This window comes from Corvus brachyrhynchos, unplaced genomic scaffold, assembly GCF_000691975.1.
Source record: "Corvus brachyrhynchos isolate BGI_N302 unplaced genomic scaffold, ASM69197v1 scaffold93, whole genome shotgun sequence".
NCBI lineage: Eukaryota > Metazoa > Chordata > Aves > Passeriformes > Corvidae > Corvus > Corvus brachyrhynchos.
Genome location: NW_008237273.1, coordinates 193749 through 209955, shown reverse-complemented (window position 1 = coordinate 209955; position 16207 = coordinate 193749). Strand labels below are relative to the sequence as shown.

The 16207-nt window shown below is 40.7% G+C and overlaps 1 protein-coding gene across 1 annotated transcript in view; it reads right to left on the bottom strand.

Annotated features, from left to right (window-relative positions):
- SH3GL2 (SH3 domain containing GRB2 like 2, endophilin A1) overlaps nt 1-16201 on the bottom strand; it is a 94146-nt gene extending 77945 nt beyond the window's left edge. Inside the window, exon 1 of the mRNA XM_008630849.2 lies at nt 16150-16201. Coding sequence (XP_008629071.2) covers nt 16150-16194 — 45 coding nt within the window. The 5' untranslated portion in view covers nt 16195-16201. The remainder of the gene's footprint in view (nt 1-16149) is intronic.
- Nucleotides 16202-16207: the final 6 nt, after the last annotated feature.

The following is a 16207-nucleotide window of genomic DNA, read 5'->3' as shown; positions in this document are numbered from 1 at the left end:
TATAAAACCAGGAGTCCCGTGAAAAGAAAATATATATGGACAGACAGATTCTTGATAGATGTTTCAGAGATGTTTTTTTCTCCAGCCGCATGGCCGGGGCTCTGCCCAGGAACTCCACAGTCACAGGACCCCCGGGTCCTTGGCCACACCAGGGAACCCAAACCAACCAATGGGGAATGAGGCTGACCAGGGGCAGGGAAACCCCGTGTCTCCCCTCAGGGCCCCTCTCCCAGGGCTCCATGGCAGGGGAGGAGACCCCAACACATAATGGCCCACCTCATGATTTTTAAATGTTCATGGCTGACTACGCTATACATCAAAATAGTACTGCTTGTCTCATTAAACTACCATAATTTGCTACTTGGATATAAAACATGAAATATTAATTTCCACTTCAGAAGCCACTTTCATCCCTGGATTTGAATGCTGAAGCTTAAGTTTGCTACAAAAAGCTTGCTGATCTCCTTTCTGCTAGTATTCAAATCCGCTCTTTTGTTTATGTTTGCAGCACACATATATAAAATAGATGCACCGTTTTCAGATATTCTGCACAGGTCAGATGGTAACAACAGCTAGCCATTTTCTCTGATGTACCACTTCATCACCTAAAGAGGAACTTCAGAGTATCAGGGGTAGTGTGTCTATATCTAAATATTTCCTATGCTGATACATAAATAAAATGGACATGTACACAAAATTACGTATCTCCTTTGTCTGAGTATTACATTCACATCCCTAATAATGGCTGGGATTGCTTGATACATAATCATATACAGATATATAAATAGGGATTCACTACAGTAATTTCACCGCTAGTTCCACAAGCACAAGAAAACCAGAAGAATGTGAAATGAAAAAAGCTTGCATGTCTACGGGGAGAGTCTAATTCGATTCAAGAATCTCAAATTCTTCTCCAAATGCAGAGAAGCAGCGACTGACTCACAGGTCTTTCTACAGAGAATGAGTATGTGAAATTAGCAGGAAAAATCCAGGTTATGTGGGCAGAAGAAGTGCTATAAACCCAAATATATTTGTAGTGTAAAAATGCAAGTACAAGAAATGTATTTTTATGGCTCCTAAGAGCTTCATATCTCCTGAGAGAGAATGTGAGGACCAGAAGAGAAGAAGAGTAATTGCCATATACACATCACCCCAGAAGCAGACAACTACTAAGATGTCTGAACACAGGCAAAGCTGGGTTAGTCTCAGAGGGACAGCTAGTTTTCATGATGTCACTCAAGAAATCAAGATATAAAACTGTGCATACCAAGTTAGTGTATATATATGTTCAGTGTGAAGGAAGTGTATAAGGAAAGTGTCTGTCACAGTCTAGTTTTGTCTGGTTTTGTCCTCACAGCAGCAAGGACACAGGTAGAAGGCCAGGTGTATATATAGGATGCCACTGGGATACACCAATCTTTACAGTTATTTGCAGCATCAGCTATAGCACTCTGAAGGCAAAAGAATCTCTGTGTTGTTATTTAGCATAGAGATCTCGGACCTCTGCTGTGTGCAACTCTGTTGAACACTCCACTGAAAAAATACAACACGGGTTATTCAGGTTTTGGTCTACTCCTTGGACAATTCTGTGTGACTGATTAGTTTCATGTTAAAGGATGAAGATCACTTGTAATGCTGCTCAGTGATGTCATTAGGTCTTATGGGAAGAAAAGTTGTAACAGCCCTAGAAACACAAATAAACAGAAGGAACAGAGCTCTCACAAAGGCTATTTGCATAAGTACAGATAAGCATCCTTTCTGCAGCATGACAGTAAAGTACACCAATGATGACATTTGCTTTAGGAAGATTTGAAGGAAAATCCACTTTACATGACTGCTCTCTGTAACAAAGAGTGCTTTCTGAAAACTTCAAAAGTCCATGCAGCCTTGGAAGTTTTGCCATGCACACACCCCTACCATGCAGGACTGAGGAGATCACAATGACTCTACAGAACCAGACAGACAAATAATGACATGAGCAAAGCTCTGATTAAATAGGGGGTACACCAAACAGTTTAAATATAGAATGGCTCTCACCCACATATATTACCAAAACTATAATTTCCCTGATTGATTAAAGTGTTATTCATGAGAAATGGTATTTATTACAATGTATCAAGCTTTTGTGTGAACTTTGGGAAAGTATAGCCAAAGAGCCCAAATTTTAAAAGGATAATGAATTTTGATCAACTCATTCTCAGTGCTGAAAATTTACCTTTCCAAATACACTCGTTTCATTTAAATCTTCAATTCTACAAAGAAATTAAATGTAAGGCCTTAAAAATAACATAAATATACAGGGTGTCCCCATCTTTCTCCTTCTACACACAAAAATAGGCTGCAGTGCAAATAAAGAATTTGAAGGCAATTAAAATTCATGGCACACGGCTCTGATGAAGTGCATTGCTTTACTGGAAGTATCTGGGAAGATAAGCCTCCAGAGATCAGGAGGCATCATGTTCTTGACTCTTCAGAGGGATGCAGAATCCAGGGTCTTCCCATACTCACCTAAAATGTTTCAGTTCCTACAACGATCTTTACCTGCTGAGTATAGATTAAATTCATCAGATCTTCCAGTCCTGTTGATTACTTGATCAGCCGCAAAACCGAAGTTGTCAAGTCAAGGAGAAATCACAGGTCTATCTTTGTCTGAAAAGTGTGGTTTTAAAACAACATATTTCAAATCACTGACAAGAAACAGGTATGGCACTACCATTACACACTAGCCCTGTACACTTGGGTAAATTAGCAAGTCAGAATTACACAGCATGTATCTTCAGCAAGACCAGCATCAGTGAAGATGATACACCACTCTAGTCATTGGGTTCTGGTTGCATGAGAATAATGGCTCAGATCAGCAAAATACAAAGAAATACAAAGGAAAAAAAAAAAAGCAGGATAAATAGATATTTGCCTTCAGGGCCACATTTACAATAGCCACCCTCTTTGGCATACTCAGAGATCATGAATTCACAGTTTTCTCACAAGTTTGCAGCTGCTTTTCCACTGCCACAACTTTTGCATACTGGTGATACAAAAGTGATGCAAAGCAAGGAGAGGAATTCTGAGCAGAGCTTACACTGCCTGTGTGGATCCCTTCATGACTACAACTATTTACTGCCTAGCGTATGTCTGGGTGCACAGAAAGAAAATGGTTAAGGATCCTTCACTTCCTAGGCCAAGTATGGCAGACATCAAAACTCACAATGGAGCACAGAAGTGGTTCCTCACCAGCCTCCTGGTCTCCTCTCTGGTTATTCAAACCTTGGAGATGTGACCAACCTTTGAGATGTGAACAATCTGAGATGTGAACCCTGCTGTAGCAGGGTACCCACTACCTCAGATTTCCTGAAGATGACCCTCCTAGATGGCAAGACATCATCTTGCTACCAAGACCACCAGAGATCACAGGGAGTGTTTCAGGAGTTCTATCCTGGCCTCTTGGTATTTCATGTCTCTTTAAAGTCCCATGTAGGCCTGTGCCTCAGAAAATACAATCTAGTTCTTTAAAATGAGAGAAAGGTAAAGACACCTGCTCTGCCACATCTGTTCACTATTACACCATTTCCTAAAATACAGCTCTCATGTAAATCTACATGATTTCTTTTCTGTGTGGATGATGTTACTTTTCTTCTTGCATCTACCTACCCCCTTGCTTGCAAAGGAAGTTAGTAGTAGCCAAGCAATTTACTAAATCTAAAACTTAAGTCAACCCATCAGCTGAACAGAAAGATCTTCACAGCTGTCTGAAAAAAAACTTTAGATTTTTGCATGACATAGAAAAGTCCATCTGGATCTGGATTATTTCCTGCAATTTTCACAAGCCTTTTGCACTGTGTGACTTTCCAACATAGACACCGCCTCAGAAGTTCAGGTCAGCTGCTACATCACTCTATCTGAAAGAAAGCGAGAGGGAGGGGCACAATTACACACTGTCAAAGATCTGGCACACACTTTAAACTGGAACAGCTCTCGAAGGAGGTGAACTTTAAGAAGACAAAATGTCTCAGAGGAATTACTGATGGTTCTTTGCAATGCCTGTCATTTGTCTGCTGCTATGTGTTGTTTCCCCCTAAAAACTCTTAAGTCTCATAAACATGTGGTTATAACAAAACCACAGGTTTTGCTCTTGCATTACTAATTTTAAAACATCTGGATTCTGTAATATCTCCTTAACATTTGGAATTATATGCTGCTAAAACACTATTAATAATGATAACAATAAAAAAGCTTAGTTAAAGATGACCTCTGAATGCTTAAGATAAAAAAGCAAAAATACCTAGATCTGCAGAATTTAGTATGCAGAATGTTTTCTTGCTACTGAGTAAAGGCATATACCATATGCATTAGTGAATGTCTCATATCAACAACCAGGTCACCTCCACTGTACATTTGTATCAAGTCTCCTTTGGAAACAAAATACTGGGAAAATTTTTGTAAATCTTGATTATGCACTGCTTGCCTGCAAAATCTTTGATAATACATAAACGTTTTCTGCTTTCATGAACTAATTTAACCACCTCTTAAAATATTACATTGAAGAATTAAGAGAAATACTACATTGTTTTATAATTTAGAGCAGTTGTTAATGACAGGACTCCTGCCGCTTAAAAACAAATAAGGTATCAGAACAAAACCTATCCTTTCCAGCCTGCCAACCAAATACTATATTTCAGTAGAGCCAAGGAGTCACAATCATAGAAACAATGAATTAATTGTTTAAGTCTCAGCTCCCTGCTCACCCTGACCTGCTGCAGAGAAAACTAGGCCCACAAACCCTGCCAGAAATTCCTCAGATGTTGAAGGATGGCACGGAAAAAGAGCAAAAAGTCACTTTTTCTGCCCTCCTGGTCACTTTGCAGCAGAGATGTGGGAAGAGGAATGGTTGCAGAAGAGAGCACTGCAGAGCTTTCCTTGTTGGCACAGGCACAGGAGGGTTGTGGCAGGAAACCAAGTACCTGTAAATATACTTTAATTTGTCTTTTCCCCCTGCCACTTCCACTCCTCCCTGAGATTTCTGGTCAGACACTTAGGTATATCTGTGATATGATAGGACAGACTTCCTATACCTTTCCCTCAAGTCTTCCCTGTAGCTTAGCACAGGGCACCAGAAATGACTACTGCTTTCTTCTTCAGTATATAGAAAGTAACTTCCGAGGCAAGCCCATGAAAGCAAAAACAGGGCAACAGCATTTTAAAGCGCTCTCATCTCTCACCTGGCAATACTAAGGAGCAAATTGGCATTATCTCATCCCTGCTTATTAATGCTGCTAAGCTTCAATATTTCACAACTTAAACCTGTAACTACAAACCCAGTCACTCTCAAGGGCAACAGTGGAGATTTTAGGGCAGGAAATGGACATACCAGATGACTTCTGATAGCAATACAGCCATGGTATGCTGTGATATCATGACTACATGCATATCATCACAGTAGAGAATAGGAAAAAATAAATATTCGTCACATGCTCTTCTGTTAAGTCCTCAGCGTAGTGCTAATAAAATTGCTAAAACACAGCGTACAAAGACAATACCTGATCCCACTCTCCCCTCTTGCTGTAGCTCCCTGCTACCTGCTCCACCACATGCTGCAAAAGCCCTAAGTTTCTAGACCTGAGCCCTCTGGCTCAGCCATCCACAAGGCTGTTACTTATACTCCTGATCTGGTCTTCATTCCTTAAGAAACAGCTTATTTGACATCCATGGCTTCTCCCTCAGCTGCTTAATTTACCTTCCCAACTTTAATTTTATTGCAAGAAAATTAATATAGCATTTAAAGGAAATACAATTTACTGTAACAACAATTTCCAAAGGTTTAAAGGAAATATCAGGAGTAAATCAGGAAAAAAAAGTCTACAGCAGTCAACCTGTTTGTAGGTCAAGAAGTTTCCCTGGGCACACATGTAGTTAATGTGCAAACAGAAATGAGAAAAAGATGGAACTAGAATAGGCTGTTTTATTGCACCTTCATTAAATTTTCAAATCTCTCTTGCTCCAATGTGCGGTGCAAGAAAAGAGAGAAAGAGTCTTTCAGAAGGAACAAGATCTAACACCACCATGTCTGTATGTCTCTAGAGAAGCTTTTAAATCTGCTCAGGAAAACTGCCTGCATTTTATAAAAGTTGGTGGAAATCCCATATAGCTGTTTTTAATACATGATTTTGGAAGCAGTTTTGTTCTTAAAATGAGAGGAGTAAATCAGCAATTACCCTATCAGCCCAAAAGAAATGAGTGTAAGGCCTTGGGCATCATGTGAATTTTCTCCTATAGTTTGGTAGACATTTTCAAGTAGAAGTCCATCCACATTCCAATTTGTTTTTATCTGAGGATCTTATTTTATTTTTAGAATAGATTCTGCAGTGGAACCAGTAGGCCCCAGTCAGAAACTCAACCCAAGCACACTCGATTCCTTTCTTGGCCAGTACATTCAGGATGTACAAGAAAGCCAAACTTCAGCTTCTGCCATCAAGGCTCTCTAGATCTCAAGCACCACAACCGCACACATGTCCAGAGACTTACGTTGTTCTGAGGAAGGAGAATATATGTGATTTAGCCACTTGTGATGATGCCATAGGTTTTAACTTTTATATTTTTCAAATCCTGTACTGCCTAGTGTGTAACTGAAGTTTCGTGTAGCCTGTTAACCGCTGTTCTCTCATGCTGGTTAGACATAACAAACCCTCTCCAGGTTTGCTCTTCAAGGACACCTTGATTGTCCCAGGCCCCAAAATATGTAAACTAAGAGCCTTTGAAGAGAAGGGGCAAACTTGGGGTAACTACATCATTAACTGAAGTTCTAATTGGAGAATTAACCCTGATATGAAAATGGATCAAACTTATAAAAGTGTGAGGAACCCATGACCCAGGGTCCATCTTGAGTGTAGCCTTTGGCCTGCCCAGGGTGTACCTTTGAAGGCCCTTCAAATAAATACCTTCCTTTATTATCTTATTTTTGTCCAGCCTCTGTTTTTAGGTAGCCACTTCCAGGCATCGGTGGCATGCACTGAACAGCACAGAGCAGAAGGATAGCTCCTTTTCTACAGATACACTGAAATGCATCTTAAGAATCTGCAGCAATGCTTTCTCAAGTTAAAGTAGGAGGGTCTTCCCCCTCCTTCGGGGCTATGGAGAAGTAAGACACACTGGGACAATCTTGCCTTTCATCCCAAAAAGCTATACATCTGCATAACCAGTACCTGTTACTGCATTCTGCCTCTGCAGCCTGGCTGGGTACTTTCAGTCACTGAGAGCACCTTGGGCCCCAGCACGCCACAGCGCTGCAGAGATCCCAGGAATATGCCAGCCCAGAGCTCATCTTCTGCCTGGGGGAGTTTTGAGCTTCACCGAACAGTTTGAATGAGTCACTGATTTGATGTGGGGACATTGCTGATCAAAACCTAGCAGAACCTTGGGCAGCCAGTGCTGGAGAAACTTTCCACACACAAAACATAAAGGCTCTGTCAGTCTACTCAGAACAGCAAACTCTCCCTAGGGAACGGAAAAAGCACTAAGTCATGGAGAGCTTATTTTTCAGTGGCTGTCCAGCAATTTTTGTTAAAAGACTATCCTGAAATCAGAGCAGCAGAGGAGTATTGCCTTTGCCTTATTCTTTCTCCCTGTCAGACAGGAAATCTGCAACAGCTGGGGTTGTCATCTTAGAAACAATGTTGGCTTTTTCCCTTGTTAATCACATTCAATTCCACCTATACCAACACCATTAAATTCATGATGACCTCGTTAACCCATTGGTGCTACTTAAGCTGTATGAGTTTTGGGAACATTCATCTTTCCTAGGCTGGAACAACATACATGATCACTGTGTCCAGATCAGGAGCTGGAATCCTGGAAATAGCAGGCTAACGAAGCAGGAAATAGCAGGCGCTAGCTTCATTCACTAACATCTGCCATTCCTTCTCCCTCTACCCATACATAACAGAGCAGAGAATTTGCATCTGCTCAGTTTTCAAGGATTCCCGTTGTGGACCTCTCCAGTCTTTCATCCTCACTCATCTTCCTTTCTAGCATTTTATTCCCAACCAAGTCTACTGTTAAATAAAAAACCAGGATACGTTCCAGAAGCTGTAGAGCTTTTGTTATTCTATTTCAAGTGTTACAGATTTTTGGCCATAAAAATGCAGCCTTCCTAAAACATGCCAATTCAGACCTTTGAAAAGTAACAGGACCCAAATCACCCCGACTTATGTATTTTGAATAACAATATTGTAAAACAAAGAAAAAAAAAGTTACTTACCTTTTGATATTTTATATATTTTTGGCTCTTACGCTCTCATGTAAGAAAATCCCATTCCTACCATGCAAAGCTTAACTTTTGTTCCTACATGCCTTTTTTGCAGCAGCATACATAGCAAACAAAACAAAACAGAAAAAGTCCGATAGAGGAAAACAAATTTTTCTGCATTAAAAAGCTAACGATCATTTACCTAAACTTGCCTCAGCTTTCAGCAATTACATTTCCTATGCTTTGAAAACTCATATTTTATCTGTCTATACTTATGGCATTCTAGAAGAAAGGCATATTATGTTTGCTGCTTGCAATAGTCATATCCACATCTGACAGTGGTGAATTTGCCTCATATTTGGCAATATGTTTTTCAGGAATTTTGTGAAAAAGGCAGATTCCCTGCCAGCCTCACAATACTATGTTCATATTTAAAACCCAAATTTAGAATGTAAATAAAAAAGTAAGATTCAACCATTCTTCCTCAAAGACAAATTTCCATTTTTTAATACTAGTGAAAGGCTCCTTGGATGATGGAGTCTAACCAGTAAACATGCACTCATGTGGTTATTCTGCACATCAAGGCACATTTCCACATTCAAACATTTTGGTTCCTAAAAATGTTTGCATTTGCTTGGAACATTCTGCAAGCCTCAGCTCTGTTTTAAAAGTTACTAATTCCTTTCATAATAGTAAAAAATAAAACCAAGTTCCATCCTTTCCTGACCAGTGCAAGAAATGGGAGGAAGCAGCCAACAGAAGATTCAATTAGGACCTGCTCCTAAGTAGTGAAACCACTTCACTTCCTCTGAAGCAAACAAATCAAGCTGGTGAATTAGTAGAGAAAAATACACTAACTGATCATCTCTAATGCCTTAGCCAGTTCTGGGCAAGTACTTTCTTTGCAGTGGAAGGATGGGTCTTAGTCTGATGCCTTCAACTCCCTTCTCAAAAAAAGCCAATAAAGTTGAAAAGCTGTTCTTCTACAGGCAGAAAGAAACCTATCCATTGCAGAGTTATACTTGTAAAATTGCACCACTTCCAATTCAGCCCTTAGATTATGATGCCATAACTTTCCAAGACAGCCAAGCTCTAAGTGACTCATCTGGAAAGGCAAACACTATTTATTTTTGACATTTATACCTTATGAATTATTAATTGGTTTGCTGCATCTAGATTGATTTTGCATGAAAAGGAATTTCTGGCACATATCTTAAAGCTGAAAAGTGTACAGATTGGAAAAGAACTCAGCAAAAATATCTAACTGTCTAGTGATGCTTAAAAGAGCAAGTCCCATTAGTCTACTGAAAGTCATAAAAGACAAAATCAACAATAATTTTCAGGACAATTTTCTTTCCAGAGGAAAAAAACCCCAGCTTTCATTTCTAATGAAACAGTCTAGTGCCTAAGGACACTTTAAATTGAAAGATAAATACTATTGTTGTTGTTTCTGCACAACAGTCACCAAATTTCGTGACACAAAGGTGAAAAACAAGCCCTATATCAAAATGTTTAGGTAAACTATTTTCACATTTAAAGACCTTTTGCAGCCAAAAGAAACTGGAATCTAGGCAATCAAAAAGAGTAACAATTGATATATTAATAACACAAGTTATTAAAACCACCAAACTGAAATCCACAAAAAATATGACTGAGGCAGAGGGGAATGTAAACATTTTAACACTGTGAAGTGTTCTACTTCCATAGAATCAAGGGGGAAAAGACAGAGAAAGCCAATATTTTTCTCTATTTTAGAATTTCTGCTTATAAAGGATTCAGCTTAATATTCCCTTTTGACAGTGATAACAAATCCAAGGAACACAAGACCAAAACAGTCTGAAGGAAACTGCATCAATGCTGACAAGGATCCCAGCTAGTGGCACCTATCTTTTCTGAAACAGATATGCGTTCAATTCTCCAGCCCTCCCCCAGTAAGAGGAAAAATAGCCAAATGAGTGGTTGAATTTCTTGTTCTTTCAGAAGGTCCTCTGGCATCACACCAAACCACAAGGTTATGCTGCTGCTGCCTCAGCAGCACCTTTGCTGGGATCAAATAACACTCCCTTTCTGTGGAGGAATGATGATGGGCAAAGAAGGTGAGAGTAAACTGCTGCATTCAGTGTGAACCAAATGATGCTACAACAATTACATCAGTCCAATTTCAGCCTACAGAATGAAAAAAAAAATTGCAAGATGTTTATTTATAAAGATATGTCCTCCATCATGGACACAAGAACATCATCACTATTACATCAAGTGCAACTACATACCCATGAAGCATTCTGTCCAGGTCCATCATAGTGATTTCCATCCACAGACAAATTGAAAATATGCTGAATTTCAAAAAAACACTTCGAATTTTTCATTTTCTACCGTGCAGGTCTGTAGAGCCTTCATAAAGGAAAGCTTATGAAAAATGTAAGCACAGTAAATAGCAATTTCTCTTTTTTTTCTCAACTTCGTGAGAAAAAAAAAATTAACTCCTAGCACTCCTATGACAGATTCGTTGGATTCCTGTGGTGTGCTATAACCTCAGATTATAAAAAAGCACTATTTTGTCTCTAGGATTAAGTGCAGGATTAGATAGCACTGAAAGCGAGGTAATTCTGCTGTGGCAAACATCATCACAATAATACCATGCTGTAACTCAATTTTCTTTCGTCTGATTATCTCCATATAATTAAGAAAGGATAAGCACCACCATTGTCCATCAGTGGCCACTACATGAGAAGAAATTGAGAACCAGAGCCACAGAAGTTTCTGGAAAGCAGCACAAGGACGACCTTTCAGTTCTAAGAGAAGAGGTTTGGAGGATGTTTTGCCTGTCCCTGAACATATCACAGACTTTCACTGATAAGAGGGCCATGAGTCTGCTTCATCAGGGCACTTCCCACTAAAAGCTGTCCACACAGTTTCTCTTCATATGTACACACAGAGTGGCAGCAGCTCCTTGGGGCCCCCAAAGCAGATTTTCAACTCTGTCCTTCTTGCTGATCTTTTCAAAGCCAGACTTCACTGGTACACTGCTAGGTCATGACAGCCAGTGTTCAAGCTCCTCAACCCTCCATCCTTCACAAGGATTATCTCAGACCAACCCAGCACCTCCCTTACATTTGCAAGTAACAGCTACATAAAACTACAGAATCTTCTGCACAGTAACCTCTGCAAAATCTTCAATCAAAACTGGTTATGCTGCTCCAGCACTTTCATGAACATGCTATCTATCAGTATGCTAGTTGTGAGAATGCATTTAAAACTTAATGACTGTTTTGCATGAGTGACCAAGAGCAGACAGTTCTTCCTTGCTATGTAATAATTCCAGTTAAGATGGAAGTCAAGATATCAAACAAAAATCTGGTGCAGGCTGTGTTTTGAGCACAGCATCCACAGGTATTCTTTGCCTCCAGAGATCACTGGGGGAAAATTTAGAGATGAGTGCCATTCAGTGCTCCAACTTTTATATACCTACATAAAAATGGAAAGTGTATCATCTATCAGTTGGAAAGATACTACAGTAATACATGTTCGAGAAATCTTTAAAAAAAACAAGCTATGATCTTTTTAGTACACAAAGCAGCAGTTCCTCTAATCAGATTTAGAAACAGGGTTTGAAACTGGTGCAGACTGTTTAAGCCATCAACAACTCAGAAGGGTTACACAGTATCCAACTAAAGGTCAATTTAGATCAAAGTCAATTTTTCACCCTTTCAATTATGTAATATCAATAAAAGGACACATGGGAATGATGCCAAATGTGAATAATGTATCTGGCAATCAAGATAGAGTGCACAAACAGAAGGAATTTCCCTACCTGCTGTGGAAATAATCCCCTCTGCAGCTAAGTAAGTATTTTTTTCTAAAAATAGCCTTTATTTCCAGATCAGAAATTTGCTCCCTTTCCTTGATCTCAAAAGGTAGTGCTCCACACTGAGAGAAACCAACAGACTGCCAGAGGTGCATGTTCTTGGACAGAAGTTTCTAGCAGCCTGTTTGGGCACCATCCTCAGAGCCACACCACCCTGCAAATGGCTCCCCTTTTGCTTTCCTCAGACTGCTCACAAGTTCCCACACTACATGAGAAATGAGCTCATTAATTTCCACATAAGCGACAGACACACGGCACAGCATTTGCACTAAGAAAAATGCAACATTGCCCAACTTCCCAGACCAACTCCCATAACTACCTTTACATATACAGGAACTGACCATTATTCGGTGGGTGAGGCTATGAGGAAACATGGAAGGAGAAAAGCAGACCCAGTGTGAGCCCAGCTTCAACCACAGTCAGCTGGAAAAGACAGGTGACGTCCTATCACTGGAAAAGCACACACAGCTCCTACTCAACATTGCAGGACAGTCGGGAACATTATGAATACAGAGGGTGCTAGAGATTTAGGAAAATATTGATATCAACACAGAACAGTAAAAATTGTTTTGTTGCAGTTTGTTTAGTAAGCGGATTGCTTCATAAATTCCGGTGAAAAACATTTTACATACTTCTGACCAAGGAATTAAAAAAAACCATTCAGACAGATAAACCCTAATATTCTGTCTTTGTTTTTGCAAGAGAACCCGCGTAGACAGGCTGTAAATCAAGAATCCCTGTGAAGTGCACAGAATTTTCTGGACAATAGCATAGCAAGGCAGGAGTCTCATTTGCTTCTTATTAACCACCACAGTCATTCTCCTACTGTGCAATTCATAGTTTATGTGGTTAAAGACAGAAGCACAGTACTTCCCACCTAAAGTCAGGGCATCTAACAATCTAGTGACAACGATGGGTGGAGTGGAAGTAATTTCTTCAGATTATTTCTTTCAATATCAAACGTTTTTCTCTATAAAACTGTATAAACTGGTTAATTTGGTCTTGGTGTTGAGACAAATTTAGTCACGTATCATAAAAGCAGAATACAGCAGTAGAAAAGAAACTGTATGACAGGGTTTTGGTTCAAATCACCACATTCAGACTGCTATTTAAATGTCAGTCACATTTATTCAGGTGCTTCCAATGGAACATCAGATGTGGCCATTCCCTGAATTTTTGTTAATCTCCTTCCCTATGAAATTATTGCTTTCTGAAAGCTTAGTTTTGACTGTGCCTCACAAGAGCCACATTATGCAATGAATGCAGTCATGTGGAAACAAAGCTCATCCTATTTTAAAACAACTCTGTTTAAATGCCCCAGACTGTCAGATCTGTATCACCCAAAGTGATTATGGTACTTTTAAAACTGTACATAAACCTGTAGGAAACAATATTCTCTCGGTCATGCTGGCATAGCACTACTGGCAAAGGAGTGTGCATGCCTAAAGAAAAAGGGATAATTTGGTGGCATAGCACTTTGTTGCCCATTTCTGGAAAAACACTCTTTAGATCAATCTTCCTAGCTTCAGGACGTATGATAGATTTGCAGCAGCACATTAATATTCAAATGGAGTTATTTCTTCTTCTTAGGTGCTTTGTGGGTATAAGAAGCAAATTAATAACCTAACCTGCTCCACACCAGTCGGTCTAATATCTTGCAATTTTGTATTAATGTCAGGACTTCCAGACTCACCCTGCTTTTACAAACTCAGGAGATTTCTCTAAACTTTAGTTCTCTGCTGCACAGAGGTAAACGCATTAGTTTTGCTGAAAGGCAAAAGAAAAGGGTGAACACTTGACTCATTCCAGAAGGTGCAAAGTATCCCTTTGCTTTTCAGTGACTCACTGCTGTTGCAGTTGGTCCATGAAATTTGACAGGCATGAAGTTCTTCAGCATGGCTTCTAAACTGGCAGTACTTCATGCAAGTTAGTTTGACATTTAACAAATCAGAAAACAATAAATGACATTAAATAAAATTTTTACATTGTATAAAACAATCCAGATGCGTTCTTGATAAGACTTAGGACTCTATTAAAACAGCACATCATATATATAAACATGAGTAAGAACCAAATCTGTAATTCAGAATTTTTAAAACTTCCTATTTTCCTGGTCCTGTCTGGAAAGCTCCGTTCATGCCAGCAATGTCAATCTGTATTTCACCTGGGGTTTAATCACTAGTCTAAAGGATTACTCCCTACAGCAAGGTCAGCACAACTACATCGCAGATTTCTCACTGAAAATGCAAACAAGCCAATAAACAGATCTGTCTTCAACGTACTTGTGAGTCATTCTCATACATGAATGTGTCTTCATGGCCTGCATGAAAACAAACTCTGAAAGTAAGGGCTGGGGACAAAAATTCCAGGGTCATCAGATGTCAGGCGGCTAAATCTGGCATCAGAGACTTAGTATTTTGGCTCCAGACAGCTAAAACTCTTCCTTCCTTCTAAATTACAGTACTGACAATCAGTGTGAGAGTGTCATCTGAAGGACAAAACAGCATGCACAGAGCTTTCACACCATGCTCCCTCAAAAAAAGATGTTTACCTCTGCTGATGCAGATGCATTCTCATTACCTTACAATAATGGAGAACTGAGACTTCTAGTACTAAAAAGTGAACTTCAGTTTGCCTGCTTCTTAAACATGGATCACACAGACACTGAAATTCTTATTTCCAGTACCAGAATTCATTGCAGTAATGATGATTCGTGGGTTTCTCATAGCACCATAGACAGCAGGGGAAGAAACAACAAAGTAACAGCAGCAGATGGGCACTGCCGGATGGGCTCAGGCACCCTTATCTGCTCCTTGCAGCATCTGTTTTGAGTGCAGCCGTTTTCTTGTGAGGCTTATTTTACCAATGATGCAGCACAACGTGGCAGGAAAGGTGAGACACCGTGTTACTCAATGCCTCCATGCGCCCAGGCAGGACTTGGCATAACCCATTGCATTCAAAGTTACAATGTGTACTGGTGAAATTCCAAGGTATGGAAAATCAGAATTTGGATGAATACTTTGATTAAGGATCATTCTTTCAGGGAACACTTCCCCATAGTGTGCAAGAGATGAGATGCATGAGAAAGGGAAATACATGGGTGTTGAAAAGTCTAACAGCTGAATGTATCTTGCGTGTCTGCGTCTATAGACTGCTTGCAGTGACCAAGACTCCTACTTGAAGATCTCTGCAATGGCAAGTAGTAGGAAATAATGGGAGATTTTCTACTTCGTTACAAACTAGAAGAAACAAAATTTAAAAAAAAAAAAAAAAGCACACTGCACGGGTCTTGGTGTCAGATCTCTAGATTCAAAGCAATTCCTTTGACTTCTATGAAACCATTTTAAATTTAGCCCCAAAGCACACTGAGTCAGAAATTGTACCCTTGCAGACTGTAACACACAGACTTTGTATTATGAAACAACTCAGCTACTGGTGAAACACTCGCCCTGACCTTCCTGCAATATCGCACCATGCCTAAAGCAACAGAACCAAACCTCATTACTCGGATTTCAGCTGTAGTCTAGACCCACAAGCAAAAAGGTCATGTTTATTGCTCTTTTCCCAAAGTCAGGCTAAAACAACACCTATGGAAACACGGTGCGCCTCGGTAGGGAAGGTCCGAGCCCACGGCGGTATTTGCTCCAGCAGCTGCCCCCGCGGGCTCCAAGCGGGGAGGACAGGGCAGCCCGGAGCTACTCCCGCACTCCAGGAGCCCCTGCCCGCTGCCGCAACGCGGCCGGGGCCGGGCGGGGGAGGCGCGGCGGCCCCGCAAGTCCTGGCCCTCCGCAGATGGAGACCCCTGTGGACCCTCCGCCCCCCTGCACATTCACGCACAGCGCACATCCCTGCGCGCACCGCGCACACCCGTGCGGACACAGGGCCCCTCGCACGCTCACTCATCGGGCACCACCCGGCACATCATCCGCGCAAACCCACTCACGCTGCACTCCCTCGAATGGAGACCCGCGCACGACCCCGCACAGCGCACACCCGTGCATGCCCACGCACACTCGGGCCGCAGCCGTGGGAGAGGGCTCGGTACCTGCGTGGCTTTGTGGAACTGCTTCTTCAGCCCGGCCACCGACATAGCGAGGGCAGCG